This window comes from Calypte anna, chromosome 3, assembly GCF_003957555.1.
Source record: "Calypte anna isolate BGI_N300 chromosome 3, bCalAnn1_v1.p, whole genome shotgun sequence".
NCBI classification, from domain to species: domain Eukaryota; kingdom Metazoa; phylum Chordata; class Aves; order Apodiformes; family Trochilidae; genus Calypte; species Calypte anna.
The window spans coordinates 22,377,169-22,393,166 of record NC_044246.1 but is presented as its reverse complement, the minus strand read 5'-3'; the positions used below and the strand labels follow the sequence as shown (position 1 = coordinate 22,393,166).

At 43.7% G+C, this 15,998-nt stretch overlaps 1 protein-coding gene across 1 annotated transcript; it reads right to left on the bottom strand.

The window, feature by feature from the left end:
- Positions 1 to 5,088: 5,088 nt before the first annotated feature.
- Positions 5,089 to 12,225, bottom strand: LOC115598038 (corepressor interacting with RBPJ 1-like). Its single transcript, XM_030447265.1, has 7 exons — positions 12,060 to 12,225; positions 11,380 to 11,451; positions 11,014 to 11,148; positions 8,182 to 8,234; positions 7,469 to 7,552; positions 7,141 to 7,233; positions 5,089 to 5,685 (listed from the first exon to the last, which is right to left on the bottom strand). Exons 2-7 carry the CDS (start codon positions 11,447 to 11,449, stop codon positions 5,635 to 5,637), a joined length of 486 nt encoding a protein of 161 aa, XP_030303125.1. The 5' UTR covers positions 11,450 to 11,451; positions 12,060 to 12,225; the 3' UTR covers positions 5,089 to 5,634.
- Between the last annotated feature and the right edge of the window lie 3,773 nt (positions 12,226 to 15,998).

Below are 15,998 nucleotides of genomic sequence, written 5' to 3'. Positions count from 1 at the left end.
GAACAGAGGCAGGGTTACCTATGCCAGGCGGACATCATAATCTCAGTGCCTTGCCCTTCCCTGGTACTGCTGTCTCTGCTGTGTGCTGTCAGTACAAGGGACCTCTTGTTCCCTCTCTAAGATCATGTAAGCCATGTTTCAAACTGGCTTACATCAGAAAGATCCTGTGCTGGGCCTAAGAATTGGGGCTCAGGCACAGGTCTCTCAAGGACTACCATATATTTTCCGTGCAGTTGCTGCACAAAGATATTCTCAAACTAAGGGAAAATGTTTGTGGGATGACATCTGAAGAAACATGACAGAAAACTGAGGAAAAAGGATAGAAGAAACACGGTGAATTGTGTAGCTATTTATGGTTATCTGAGTATACTCTACATTTCATAAGATTATAAATTCATAGTCTTGGCTAGAGAACCAGATTATAGCATCTCACCTCCGTATTTTAGTCAGTTACATTTTGCTTCTACCAAATAAATTCAGTCTGACCCAGCAGCAGATACTGCAGAAGTGTGGGGAAGAGCACGTGTGCTTTTTACATCCAGAGTATCTGCTCTCATAATGTTACATGTTTAGCATTCACAATGCTGTCTTCTCAGAGGCCTCTTACAAGGTCAGTCCAACTCTTCCAACCTTATTCTCTGCAGTGTCAGGTTACCTAAGGCAACAGATTGCACATAATTTAGTCTGAAGACTATTCAAATAACCAGGTGAGGTATGAAGCAGTGACAGTGAAATAATCCTCGGGTCTTTTTTTTTTCCTATTATTCTGGCACTGTAGGTCTGAAATTATTTAGAGCAGAGTGCAGTTTCTGAATTAACTCAGCAGCCCCAGGTAGGGACAGTGCAAGAACACCTGGTCCTTCCAGGTCCCTTCTGGCTTTCATCATCCTGTTGCATTCAACAACTTAGAAGTTAAAGGCTTCCTTCTGCCTCTGGCACAAAAGCACCAGCAGGAGAGTCTATTGTCTGTCCACAGCCCAGCCAAGAGCAAGAAGTGAAGACTGAATTGAATTCATAGGACAGCAGAAACAAACATTATCCATAAACAACACTTAATTAGCTCTTTGCAGGCTAATTATAGGGTTTTAGAAGAAGAAAGTGCACAGCCCAAGTCCAAAGGTAAAAGAAAAAAAACAACTGTGACAGCCCAGCTGGACGGCAATGCCACCTGCCGGCAGCTTTCCCAGCACTTTGTAACCCCTCCTGGCAAACACAGATTCCTCACTCTCTCTCACACCACCTTTCTCTCACACCACTGTCACCCAGTGAACAGCTTTCCTATTGGAAAACTGCACCAGTGGCCAGCATGCTGGTATTGGAAAAGCTGTCACCTGAAACATTGTGCCTCTGTGATGGACCCACACTGAGCAGCCTGCATGTGAACAGTGTTCTTCACACTGCTTGTAAGGGCTCAAAGCATGCTTCCTCAGTGCCCTCAGCACCATGTCCTGCTCTCCTCTTAGAAAGCACTTGCTGTTTCATACTCCTTGTGATTCACAATTTAAGATCAAAAATGAAGAGAGAGAGGAAAAGTACCTGTCGTTAAAAGCCAAATAAATCACCACCTCTGCACTGGACAGCAATTTTGATGCTTCATTTTGTCCAGAGAGGGAACTAGAAGGCTGGGTGTTTGCCAATAATTTAAAGAAGCACCTTCTCAAAAGCTTATCACCCTACACCTTCAAATATAACCATGTAGCAGAATAGAGGATTTTCTGGCATGCTCACGACCTTATACCTTTCAGAAGGACCCACTACCACTTAAAATCCAGCCATTTTCACAGAGTGCACAAATGAGATTGGAGCTCCCAACTTCGGGAGCTGAGGAAGAACCTTGGAAACTTGTTGCTAAGCGTGCACGGCAAAGAATAGTTTCACACATACAACAAAGCATACCAGAGCTCCATCCCGTGGTCACGGCTGCCTCCTGCACCTCACCAAGGGAGGTTCAGCAGGTGACTCCCAGGACAAGTTGCTTCAGCCTCTGACCTCTGCTCTTCCCTGCACAGAGAGCTCACTCCATTTTTCCTGCTGCAGAGACTGTCTGGGAAGCTCATGCATTCCTGCAGCATGAAACATCCAAACATACCAAAACAACACAACCTGCCCAAGTTCAACTATCCTAAATATTGAACAGGTGACAAAACTGCAGGCCCTGAGCACTGCAGAATGATCCACCTTAGTCCAATGGAGGCAAGTACTCTTCTTACCTTCATCTCCTGTACATTTTCACATAGGCAAAGGAGTCAAGTGCAGGCAAATCACAAACAAAAGTATCAAAGAATTGCACTGCCCATGAGACCTGATTACTTGCATCAATTCTACCTGCATTCTTTCAGGTTTTTGCCTGTTTTCCCTGCGTAAGACAAGAAACAGTTAACTCTGCTCCACCTACCCAATAGTTCTGGGTGGATGCGTTGCATCAGTTGTAGAGATCTTTAGAAATATCTCATTTATTTTCTGCTTCATGACAATGATGAAATGCAGAAGGTCCAAATGACCACCCTCCACCGTGGGACTGATTAAAAACCACACAGCCATTTTACATCTATGCCTGCCTAACCACACCACACAGGCAGGAGGCAGGTCTAGTGTGGTAGCAAAGCCTTAAAGAGCAACAGGCACAAATCCTAAGGGACCAAGTCTTACCAATTCTGCTGCTCATGGCACAACTTTTTGTAAATGGGATCGACTACTCAGAAGAGTGTCAAGGAGAATGGGCATGGCAGCAGCAGCAGCTCAGAGAATACATCCTGCCCCTCCTTTCCACCCTAGTGACTCCTGTTTCTGGGATTTCTGTTGTTAGAAAAATCAGTTGAGTTCTGCATGATTCCCAGAACGCAAAATAGTGCAGGGACACAGAGAGTGGGTGTGATAGGGGAGACTGTTACACACAAAACCCCACTTACTTAGGTTTCTTATCTGAAAGACTTCTATTATTCAGCATTTTAGAAAGAATCTCAACTTGCTAGGCCAGGTAAACTTCTGCTGACCCTTATCACCTGACCTCTGCTCCACTCCATGACTTCTGACAGCAGCAGTCTCCCTCCATCTTTTCCAGCCTTTGTTCCAACCTTCATCTTCCCCCACAACATGCATTTTTTCTGAGACCTGGTAGCAAGGCTCTCTATCAACCATCTGCATATCAGGTTGCCATCCCATGCCACTTCACAGTTCACTCATGCAAATTCCTTGATCTGTATTTCATCATATTACTTTACATCTCTTATTTTACTGTGATAACCTTCACATCTGGTTCAGTCTTGGTTCAGCTGCCACAACAGTAACTTGTGAGGCAGTACTAAGAAGCTAGAAGCTGTGCTTTAGTGAAAACCTCAACAAAATGTAGTTAATGAACTTCTTTCCTGAGGAGGCAAGGCACGGACAATTATTCTGGCTGCGCTCACCTGGGAGACAAATGTCAGCCACCTCCAAACAGGTCTCAAAGACACTGAGTCTGATTGTACAGGAGAGAAGAAAACATAATCACTGCCACAGCAGTGATGAAACATGCATGAAACAGCAAAAAGTAGAGTTGCCTTTGTTTGTTGGGTTGTTTTTTTCTAAATAAAAACTGGTCAGACTCATTTTTGTGCAGTCACAGTTGGAAACTACCAAAACACTAAAAGAGGGACACACCACATGGTATTACTAAAGGTCCTTTGCCTTTCTCATACCAGTAGGGAACCATGAAGAAGTTTTTATTATCTTGATGGATCTGGAATAAGGCAGCAAAAAGCAAATTATTTCAATGAAGCCTGAGCCTCCTCACTAATGCAGTTATTTAAAAGTGAGATTTCTGGGCTTCCCATTCCTATTTGCTTTCTATCTTCCAAATTTCTACATTTCCCCCCTCCTAAATTTTCAAGAAATGATTCTGTATTTACATAAAACATAACCTAGGCAATGGCAAAGACGTTAGTGTCTTCTAAGAGAGTGTTTGGGATTAACTTTATTAAGAGAAGTCCAGAGATAAGAGCTGCTTATCTGGGCGAGATGCTCTGGCATCACTATCTAGAAGATACAAAAGTAGCACAAATCAAAGCATGCTCCCCATGAAAAAAGGAGGGGTTTTTGTTTGGTTGTTTTTTCCCCTACTGAGATTTCAGAACAGTGCTTCTAAAAAAAGCTTCCATCATCAGGTTGAAAGCCAAGGAAACTCCAGTTCTTACCTATGTGTTTTCATAGTTTATGTTCATAAAGACATAAAGACTTGCTCTTCTGGATCGAGGCTTTAGTCTCTAAAGAATTACATCTCTGCAACAATTTCAGAATATTTCACAACAAAAAAATTAGAGAAAAGACAGAATTCTAGCATCTTCATAAGGCTTCACACATCAAAACAGTTTTAAAATTATCCTTTGAGTGATGGTGAAAATCTCCACATTTTCTTAAAACACCATAGCAGACACAGAGGCAAAAGTTTTTCATTTGCTTGCACTTTAATGAACTCCCCACAGTCTGATATTCCTGTTAAAGTCAACTGCTCTTGACTCCTTTTTTTCAGACATCCCTAAACTGTGGTTCCTGAGAAGCACATGCTGCACAAGAAATCCAAGTGGAAATGCCACACAGGATATGTGCACAGGGGCGAGTCAGGGCTCTGGAAGGAGACAAGCAAGCACTGAGCAACTACCATGGCTGACTCACACACAGGCGTTATGCTCAGGTCCAGCTGCACATCCAGACCTGTCTCATTTCACAGTGGACTTGTCAACACACCTGGAGGGTCAAAGTCACTGCCTGCAACAGCAGCATTCCTACAGCTCTTCCTCTTCCATTAGACTAAGATGTACAACACACAGTTGGGACCTAGGAAGGGTTGATACCCAGCTCAAAAGATGAAAAAGGCAAGCCAGAACTCAAAGTTTTTATGTCTAGGAACTGCAACTCTGGAGGTGGGGGGTAAACTATTTTGGGCTGCCCTTGGACAGCTGATCCAGACACACAAACAAAAGCAGAGACCTTTCCTACTTCTGTTTTAGGATAAAAGTAATTCAGCTACCATTATTGCTCTGGAGTATTTTACTGCTATGTCTTCTAGTGAGAGAGTGCACTAACCTGTCCAGAAAAAGATCGTATCTCACATTCTGAAAGAAAATAATATATTAGTGAATAAGATGTCAAAAAAATCATTTATGTAAAAGCATGTTCTATTTACAAAGGTCAACTTGCTCTTTAGGACAAGTAAAACCACTACTGGAAAAAATATACGTATAGAAATGCCTCATCTTTCAAATACACATTTGCAAATACTCTGCTTGAACTACTAGAAACATTAAGACATTTGAAATTCAGAGCATGTTCTGCATGCAGTTAGAATACATTACATTGCTGGACTTCAGTGTGTCATTTCACATCACTGTCACTGACACACTCTTAGGATCTTCTGTAACATCACAGCCTGGCTATTACCTTAGGATCTCAAAAGGAGGACATGGATCTTCATTTACAAGTTATCAGTTACTCTTGATTTTTGCCATTAAGAAAGGACATCCCGATTGTCTTCTCAGCAGGAGAGTCTGGTCTTGTCAAACTTGGCATCCCTTTCCCTGAGTTTCCCTTTAGAGTTCTGCTAGGCATGATGATCACTGGCTTGGTGTATTTACAAGTCCTTGGTCAGCACTCTTCCCATTATAAGGCAGAGTTCAGGAATTCAAGGAGTTCTGCGCGGTTCCGGTCTCTCTGCAGAGCAGAAAAGCAGAGGCAGAGGTTTAACTGACCTGTACCCAGTGCACCGAGGCTGCACAACCCTGCTTTCTGTGGGACTCTCACACCTCAGGACCCTGCACTACAAACTCTACCACATTCAGAGGTGGCTACGACTGAGTACCAGCCAGGTGTGAGTGCCTGGAAGAAGGGCAAGGCAATGGGTACTCAGGAAAGATGCTGCAGGAGACAAGCTGACACTGTCACTATTTCATGACACATTTTCTAAGTCACCCCTTGTGACCTAGAACTCAGCTCCACTGGGTTGTCAACACGCAGCTGACAGCCTGCTCAGGAAGGAACTCACAAGTGGAACAGATGCAGTTCTCTAAGGCATCTTTCACTGCAAACACAGCAAGTGTTGTGCTTTGGGAAGTACCTTCCTTCCCCATGCACAAGCAGCAGCCTCCAGCATAGAAGGGAACCTTGATTTTATGTTCTTTCTTTACATAAGAGATGAGCCAAAGAGCCAGAATACTTGCTTCCAGTGCTTTTAAAATGGTGATTTATAAAACAATTACTGAATATTAAAATATTGTGAAGAATAGATGCTATTAAACCCAGCATGTTCATGGCCTTGAAGCACAATCAAAACAGGACCAAAACCAAATACTTGACATCGAATACTGTAACACAGGTTACTGGCTAGCAAACACTCAGCATAACTGAACACAGACTTAGTGCCCCAGAGAGAAGATAATGTATATTTTTTATCACACTTAACTTGGAATGCTCAGGTCTGTTTTGGTGGCTATGGAATGAACTGTTATAGCTGAATGAGAATCCACCAAACAGGATAGCTCAGCAAAGTAATATTTGGAACACATATTGACTAATACCAGAAGTGCTCTAAAGATCATTCTAAGATGTGGAAACTGCTACTAAATGCTCAGTCCAAACAACCACAGCAATAGTATAAAATTTTATTTGTGATATCTGTTTCCCAAGGTACCTCAGCAAAAACATTTGGCTGCTTTTCAGAGAATGCATGAGCATGTGGTCCTAATACTACTATCATCTTTTTTAATTCCTTTCTAAATACTGGTTAGCCTCAAATGCATTAGAAAAACACAGTAAAGCAGCAGTTACCACAACCAGTCACAAGAGACAGAAGATGAGGACAATTAAAACCAGTGCAAATTAAATAACAGAGAAAAGCCATGAATCAGCTCAGTGTTACAGACTGGAATTCTAAGAACCTAGACAAACATCCTTTGGTTTATCTACTCGTGCCAGAGTATTCTAAGCCTACTCAAAACAAAAAACCTGCCAGAAGAATGTATTAAAATTTCTCAGATGGCATCATAGCCACATTAACAGCTACACTCAATTTACAACTCCTAACTGCAAGATATATTCTTTTACTAAAGACTACTATTAGAAAATTATTGAAAGATACAGCATTCTCCCTTGGGATATTTTAACTCTTACCTCTTTATCCTTCTTAGTTTTCTTTATTCTCATTTTAATTTTCTTTCCAGTTATCATGCTGTAGTTTTCATTCTTCTTTTTGTTTTTAAAGAACTAAAATGACATCACACATTAGAAAGACAGAAGCTTTGCTTTATTTTGAAAAGTTAAAAATCATAAATAAGATTACAGACAATAACCTTTTATATTTCCTAACTGTCCAAAACCATAGAGTTAGGCTTCTATTTGCTGATGACAAAACTGGTAGCATTATGTACGTTTTTATGACAGAACAGATTAAGTGCTTAGGTGGGAAATAGAACACCACTTCAGACTCACAGAAACATACCTTAGAAAGCTGGACAGGTCCTGCTTTCTCTTTCTTTTTCTTCTTTTCTTTCTTTTTCTTCATTTTATTTTCTTTTTTCCTTTTCTATAAATGTGAGACAAACACTTCTATTATTACAGACTCGCAAGGACAGAAAAGGAAATCCACAAACAGCTCTCAACACCCTGGCTAGTTAAAACAGCCACTGCTGCATTTCTTTACCACTGCTGAATAGGTGCTATGTGAAGTACACAGAAAATAATGCAGCAGGGTTAGCAACCCATGAGATCCTGAGAAATGGAAAGGGTTTGATTCTTTATTCTCTTTTAACATAACCCAAATATATAAAGAACTGAACAGAAGGTCCTAATAAGATGAAAAAGGAAAATTACAACATCAGAATCTACTGCTCTCTCACTGAGTATAAATATTTTCTTCTCAAAATTTCTATAAAATTATCGAGATTTACCACTTCTCTTTTCTTCAGAGACTGCTCTATGCTCCAGCTGGACCAGCAACAATTGGCAAAAGGAATTTTTAAATTATTTACCTTTGAGACAGGTATATGCCAACCTACTAGTTCACCTACAGTAACCCTAAAAGCATGATTCAGATTTACAAAGCTACAGACAAAAGCATTCAGGTTTACAAAGCCACATGACATTTAAAGTTATCAAAGCATGAAGAACAATTTTCTATTTGCTAGTTACTTATTTATCTTAGCAAATGCTTACCTTTTTGTTGTGCTTTTCTTTTTTCTTTTTCTTTGATTTAGACTTATGAGAATCTAAAATGAAAAAAGAAAACAAAATCAAGCCCTGTATCTTCAGCATTCTGAAAAAGGCAAATTTTAGTAAGTTTTACAGATAGTACAGAAATGTCCAATGTACAGATAGTACAGAAATGTACAGATTGTACAGAAATGTACAATGAAAGAAGAAAATACTGCGATTCAGCTATATATATAATGCTGGTTGAACATGGAAAATTAAATTATCTGCTGCCAGGGCATGTTTTTATTAGGGTTTGTTCAACCCCTTTTGTTCGAATTTAAGGTCATTATTCCTTGCTCTTAAAGTAATAAAGATTTTTCACTCCGTATGCATACTGGTAACTATATCATAGAATCATAGAATTAGCCGGGTTGGAAGGGACCTCAGAGATCATCTAGTCCAACCCTTGACCCACCGGAGCAGTTGCTAGACCATGGCACTGAGTGCCACATCCAGTCTTTTTTTAAATGTCTCCAGGGACGGAGAATCTACCACCTCACCGGGCAGTCCATTCCATAGCCTAATCACCCTTTCCGTGAAGAAATTCTTTCTAATATCTAACCTAAACCTCCCCTGGCACAACTTAAGACTGTGTCCTCTTGTCTTGTTGAAGGTTGTCTGTGAAAAGAGTCCAGTTCCCACCTCGCTACAGCCTCCTTTCAGGTAGTTGTAGACAGCAATGAGGTCTCCCCTGAGCCTCCTCTTCTTCAGGCTGAACAGCCCCAGCTCTCTCAGCCTCTCCTCATAGGGTCTGTGCTCGAGTCCCTTCACCAGCCTGGTTGCCCTCCTTTGGACCTGTTCCAGGACCTCTACATCCTTCTTAAACTGAGGGGCCCAGAACTGGACACAGTACTCGAGGTGTGGCCTAACCAGCGCTGAGTACAGGGGAAGAATCACCTCCCTGGACCTGCTGGTGACGCTGTTTTTGATACAGGCCAGGATGCCATTGGCCTTCTTGGCCACCTGGGCACACTGCTGGCTCATGTTCAGTTTCTTGTTGATGCAGACTCCCAGGTCCCTTTCTGCCTGGCTGCTCTCCAGCCACTCTGTCCCCAGCCTGTAGCACTGCATGGGGTTGTTGTGGCCAAAGTGCAGGACCCGGCACTTGGCCTTGTTGAACCTCATCCCGTTGGAATCGGCCCAGCTCTCTAGTCTGTCCAGGTCCCTCTGCAGAGCCCCACACCCATGTATCTCTCCTAGCTCAATAATTTCATATCTTTTCTTGTCTAGATGGAGTAAATAGAGTTGTTTAAACACACCCTTGCAGGATGTTTTTGCTAAATTGTCTGCTCTCCCATGTGAATGGGAAAACTTAAGGAATTTTTTGCTTTAGAGTTTTAGCAAATCTTTGAGCATGCAGGCTGACAACCTGAGCCTAATTGAGAATGATTTTTTTCCTCAGATGTGTTTCTTAACATCCCTGCAAAAGATGAACCAGAGAGCATGCCAAGCATATTCACAGCTTCCATGCCTGACACAACATTTTTAATCCTTTTTAGAAGTTTTAGACCATACTTCATGGGATAAAAAGTCATTGGAGAAGGAAGACCTCCCCCCCATCAGTGGTCTAAGTTCACATATTTGAATATTTTCAGTAGTTATGTCAGTCACATTTAATGTAGCCACTGAACTACAAGAACAAGTAATACTTCCATACAGACATACAACTGCAGCAAGAGAAGCAAAACTAAGTCTTTGTTAAACTGTGCAATACACAGCCACAAATATCAGGGTCCAGTATCAGACAGTGAAGTTTCAGCCAGCCTTGATGATGAACTTTTAAAAGAATCATAGAATGGTTTGGGTTGGGAGGAACCTTAAAGATCACCTAGTTCCAAGGCCCCTGCATGGGCAGGGACATCTCCCACTAAGACCACTCTGCTCAAAGCCTCATCCAACCAGGCCTTGAACACTTCCATGGAGGGGGCAGCCACAATTTACCTGGACAACCTGTGCCAGTGTCTCAATAATAGATATTCTTCCTAATGTCTAATCTAAATCTACCCTTTTTCAGTTTGAATCCATTCCTCCTCATTCAATCACCACATGCCCTTTTTATCAAGAGAACTCTAGAGAACTCTAGGCCATATTAGAGTCAGTGTTTAGCCTGATACATTTTATTAAAAAAAGGCAATTTTGTCACTTTACCTGCAGCAATACCAAATACTGTGATACAGAATATCTAAACAGTGCAGTCCTGATAAAACCAGCAATACATTCTCCTAGATGTTCACAAGTTACAACCTTAGAGAAAATCTTAACTCTCAGACAGTATCTACCCCAAGTCACCTAAGTAAGAAGCAGCTGCATATGAGATGTCTTAATCATGCAATGCTTTCATATGTATTCCCACTGAACTTGGTAAGGGTATCAATAACCTTCATGTGAGTCCTCAAATTTAAATGCTTTAAATGTTAACAACAAATCAAGATTAAAATGAAAACCCCAACACTGGTCTAGATAGACCAGTTGAAGTAGAAAAAGATGGGTGTTTTGAATGAATAGAGTTTAAAGTATATATGGTATATTGTTACAAAGAAAGACCTATTTGAATGTCAGTTTCTATTTTGGAGTTACTTAAACCAACACAAGAACATCAATCAACACAAGAATGTTCCATACAGCCTGTAAAGAGAGACTTCAACACAAAACCAAGAAAGGGTTATGAGTGAAACACTCTGAACATGCACTATCACTTCATAGTGATTTTGCCATATTTAAAATGAGCTTTAATGTTTTCAAGAGTGCTATCAAAACTGTTAAATGTCATGAGTATGCTTGGAGGAAACTTACCTCTGCTACTTGAAGAAGACGACCTTGATGATGAGCATGATGAGGAGGAAGAAGTAGACGTAGTGCTAGAAGATGATGTGGATGAAATGGATGACGATCTGCTTCTGCTACGTTTTCGTTTCCTTTTTTCTTTCCCTTAGGAAAAACACAATGCAACAGTGACAGGCATGCTAATAACTACTGTCTACAAAAATGTCTCTGCACAAAACTTAAACAAAATGTTTTCAGGCGCTGGTGCGGTTTTCCCCATCCCTCTCCTAGTGCACCGCGGTCTGTCACCATTAGGAGGTGACACTGCTCAGCACCCGGTATCTGATGAACGGAGTAGCACACCCGGCACCACGGAAACCCATCAGCAGAGCCTACCTCGAACTTTCAGCTCTTCTTGCGAAGTGGCACAGAGCGTCCGACTTTTTTCATCCTTCCCGTTATCCATATCTAAGGAGAATCAAAAGCACATCCAGTAACATCATTTCCAAAAGACCTTGGGGCAATAAAAAGTGCGGCCAAGAAATGCATGGAGACAGATGAAACCAGCCCGCACTTCCTCTCCTCCTGTCACCCCGCACCGCACTACGATGATGCCCAAGTTTAGGCTATCCCCCTTTTGCATCACGACCCTGAGGCCAAACCCCCGGTTTCCTGTCACCTGCGACGAACGCCCCGTTAGTACCGACGCTGTGGGGTTTTGCTGCGGCTGCTGCCGGTGTATGACAGGACGGGGCCTAGCGTGGCCCAGGCGGCCGCCCTGGTGGCTGCGCAGCACCCGCCGGGAGGGCCCCGGGCCTTCCCTGCCCTCGCCGCACTCTCACCCACCTCTTCGTGCCCCTACCCCAGCCCCGCCGGCAGCCCGCGGCCCGGGACGGGATCACCGCCGGCCAGGCCGAGCCGCAGGCCAGCATACGGGCGCGTACGGGCCCACCCGCCATTTCCTGGGCAAACACGGGCTCCCGCCCACCCCCCGCGGCTGGGCTGGGCGCGGCGCCTCGCAGGACCCCCCTGCCCGACCCACCCGCAGCCGCAGCCTCCCCGACACCCGCGCTCACCCCGAGCCGGCCCGGGCCCCGCTGCGCACGGGTCCCGACCCGGAAGCGCTGTCCCTTTCCTGCCCGGGGAGCCGGGGCGGAGGGAGAGCCGCCGGCGAGGAAGGGCTCGGCGTCTCTCGAACGGTCCGGGCGTCGCCGGTACCTGCCCTCGGGGCCGGGGGCTTCTAGGGGCCGAAGCGTCTCAGCCGGCGGCCTTCTCCACGCTTGGGTGGGCGCCTCGGCAAGGGCGTCCCACGGCGCGGCCCCGCAGAGGGCCCTGCCCGCCATCCCCCGCCACCCCAGAACCCGGGGGCTCCCGCACGGTGCTGCTACCGGGGCCGGGGGCGCATCCTGCGAGGAAGGGGACGCGATCTCGAAACGAGCTACGCTGGAAGTTCTTACCTGAGCCGTGTGCTGAGCTCGAACGGGTGTTTTGAAGCCTTTGCCGAACCTCGTCTGCAACCGAAGCTCAAGTTTTTTATTCCACGCTTAGAAAATCAGCGGCTCCTCCCCCAGGCGCCCATCCCGAGCAAGGCTCGCTGGGGCTTCCCAGGGCGAGCAGGGCATCCCCGCATTTCTCGTCCCCCCCCCCGGGAGGCGGGGGTCATTGCCTTTACCCGGTGCTGCCCTGCTCTTCAGCTCTGCAGTTAGCTCTCCCGGGTTGTGTCCCACTGCCTGGGCTTCCCACCGCTCCCAAAGAAGAGCTCCGGGTGAGCCATGTCCAGCTGTGGCTCCTGCCGTGGAGATCCCCCCCCAGCCCAAGCTTCCCCTGCCATCCTGTTGCTGTGCCTGTGCGTGAACACAGCCCTCCTGCAGGGCTTCATCCGCACAAACACAGGTGGGAGCCACAGAACTGTCACGGTTGGAAAAGATCTCTTAAGATCAGTGAGTAGAAACTGCCAACCCAGACAAAACCGAACCACCATGCAGGCGAGAGTACATTTAAATGTCACCTCCAGGCATGGTGACTCCGACACCCCCTTGGGCTGCCCATTCATCAGCACATGACTACTCTCTCAGGAAATAAATTCTTCCTAATATCCAGTCTAAACCTCCCCTGGGGAAACTTCAGGCCATTTCCTCTAGTCCTATCATTATTTACTTGAGAAAATGGGCCAGCGTCCACCCCGACAGTACCTCCTTTCAGGTATCTGTGGAGAGTGATAAGGTCTCCCCTCACCCTCCTCAGGGCTACACAATCCCAACTCAGCCACTCCTCACAGGACTTGTTCTCCAGACTCAGCTTCATTGCCTTTCTCTGAACTCACTCCAGCATCTCAGTGTCCTTGTGAGAGGGACATTGTGAGAGGCCCCCCTTGTAATGAGGGGCCTAGAACTGAACACAGCGGTCAAGGTGCAGGCTCACCCGCGCTGAGCCAGGGAGAGTTGCCTGCAAACTATTTAAAGGAGCCTGAGTCCTTCCCTGGGGACATGTTTCCCACTCCCTCTTGCAGTGTTAAGGCTGCTCTCACGCTGACCACAGCAGCACAGTGCTAAAGCTGTCCACCACCCTCACTCTATGTGTCACCTCCCTCCTAGAGATCGTATTTACAGATCTGAGTTACCCTGTGACAGCGAGTGGGTTTTTGAGCTCTTACAGAGCTAATGGTTTTCCCAAGCTGATTTCCAACACTTTGGGCTTAACCCTATCAGGTTTTCCATTACCATTGCGAAAATACCATATTCTCAATCATGACATAATCATGGGGTACTGAAAAAACTTCTCTGTTACTGGCCTGAACTAAAACAAAGGCAACCTCAGCTGAAGCCCAAACCTGCTCCAAACAGAAATAGCATCCCATTTTGATTCCAGTGGATCCTTGGGCCTCATGGATCTTCATTTGATCTACCTTAGCATAGAATTAACTGAATTTTGATATGTAGCTGCTTTAGGATATTCCAGAATATCTGTAAAGCACATTGATACTTAATCTAAAGTAATTTTGGGGGGTTTCTTTTGTTTGTAAACAAAGTTTTGGGTGCAAATATCCAGTACTCTACATCCTTCTAAAAAGTCTGCTTAAATTCAGCCAAAAGGAATATATGTCACACTCACTCCAAAAGCATGGTAAAATTATTTATTCTTACATCAGTTTACACATACAGTGATGACATTTGGCTAGAAAAATGCCTGTATTGTACTAAGAGATATTAAAACAGCTACAAACTGTCAAATACACCAAAAACATACTGTATGCTGATGTAGAAATACCCTATGTTCTTTTTTTGGTTACTTTCCCAGTACCATATTATTGAAAAGTTTTTTGGTGTTTTTCATGCAACATCAAAATTCTTCCCGACAATCATGCTATACAACATATTTTTACTGGGAATGGGATGAAATTTAAAATCCTGTTTACAAGTAGTAAAAACTGCTGAAAATTTTAACATAAATATCTCAACTGTTGTAATAAAAAGAACAAATTTAAAGAAGGTTGTCTTTTAAAAAATTGATTTTCTCAACTTATTCTTTATAAAACATTATTTCAAAAGGGATGTTTCCGTCACCCAGGATGAATCATTTTGTGCTTCAAAATGTTAAAAGGAATACTGGTGGCAAAAAACTAAACACCAACTGGTAGGTAGAGGAGAGATTGCAGTACAGACTGGCTAAAACCAAACATGCTTTTCAAAAACAATTATCTACATCACTATGCCATCACCTACTCTAACAATTAGAAATGGAGTTTTAATAATACTTAGCTCTTTTCATGCTCAAAATTCTTCACAAACATTTAAATAGTGCTAATGCTTCTGCAAGTATTATTATCCCCATTTTACACTTGGGGTGCTAGAGGTGGAGAGGGCTGGGAATTTGCTGGGATACAGACTCCATCCTTTCCACCCTGCCTCTCTTGATTGTCTGGATTCTTTATCGCTTTCTGTATTTTACACTAAATGTACTTGAGTGTCCCAGGAAACACAGGTGATAGGTTTCTGTCAGCTATTAGTGGTTATTATGCAAGTTGTGCCACTTTGAAAGTTACATGACAAATATTAAAGGAATAATAAACATTAAATCCACATCCAAGGCTCAGGATCGATGTCCTAGAATGCCACACCATTTTCAAACCAAGCTTTCTCTTCTCCTAACAAAGTATTAATGGCGTGAGGCCTGTTTCTCTCAGTTGTACAGCTGAAATGGCTCGAAGTCAGTCATGACAATACAAAAGAATAACATCTGTCCCTTGCCACCTGTTCCTAGGAACATGGAAAGCCTCTACAGTGGCCCAGTGGGTCCTGACATCGTACAACGAAAAGGATATCTAGATCAAAACAAACATTTCAGATGTGCTAACTCACCATGAGGTGCAGATTACTAAAATCTCTTACCTCCCACCTCCAAATTAAAACATGTTTGTGTCTGAATTATGTCCTAGAAACCCTGTGGGAAAGTAAATGCCTAGCAATCAGATTGCAGTTACAAATAATGATATTTTGCCTTCATCTTAGCATCAATCTCCAAATCATACTATTTCAGTTGCTATTAACATCCCTCACAGAAAGGGCATTTTTTATTTTCCTGCATTTGCCCTCTTGAATTTTGTACCCAATGTGTTGCAGTCTCTGCCCCATTTAGATTTTTATCTTTCCTAGTTTACTCTTACTCTAAACCCATCTTGGTTTCTTGCTGCCTCTTGACCAGCTCCAGGTTTGCTCTGCCTGAGGGCTACAGGAGCAATGGGTAACACTGGGGTGTTTCACTACCTGATCTGAGAGAGAGGAAAGACACAAAATTCTGCCACGTGTAATAACAAAATGACTGAGTGTGCAAAATTACATCCCTCTTACAGGCACTCAAAAGACTCTTAAAAGGCACGTGTGTTCTTTGTCACTTGTTCCTCAGTGCCTGATCTTGGTTTTAGCATGTCTCCAAAATGCATGTGTTCCCTTGGAGGAAACTTGGAATTAAAATTAAGATCTTTGGATGTACTTCATCCTTAGGACCTATCTTGCCTT

Bases quoted from the DNA above. Each gene is read 5' to 3' on its own strand.
- LOC115598038 (XM_030447265.1), bottom strand. From the start codon at position 11,449: ATGGATAACGGGAAGGATGAAAAAAGTCGGACGCTCTGTGCCACTTCG. The intron at 8,235-11,013 runs GTAAGTTTCCTC...TTTTCATTTTAG, and splicing joins GTCTTCTTCAAGTAGCAGAG to ATTCTCATAAGTCTAAATCA. The intron at 7,234-7,468 runs GTATGTTTCTGT...ATGTCATTTTAG, and splicing joins GACCTGTCCAGCTTTCTAAG to TTCTTTAAAAACAAAAAGAA.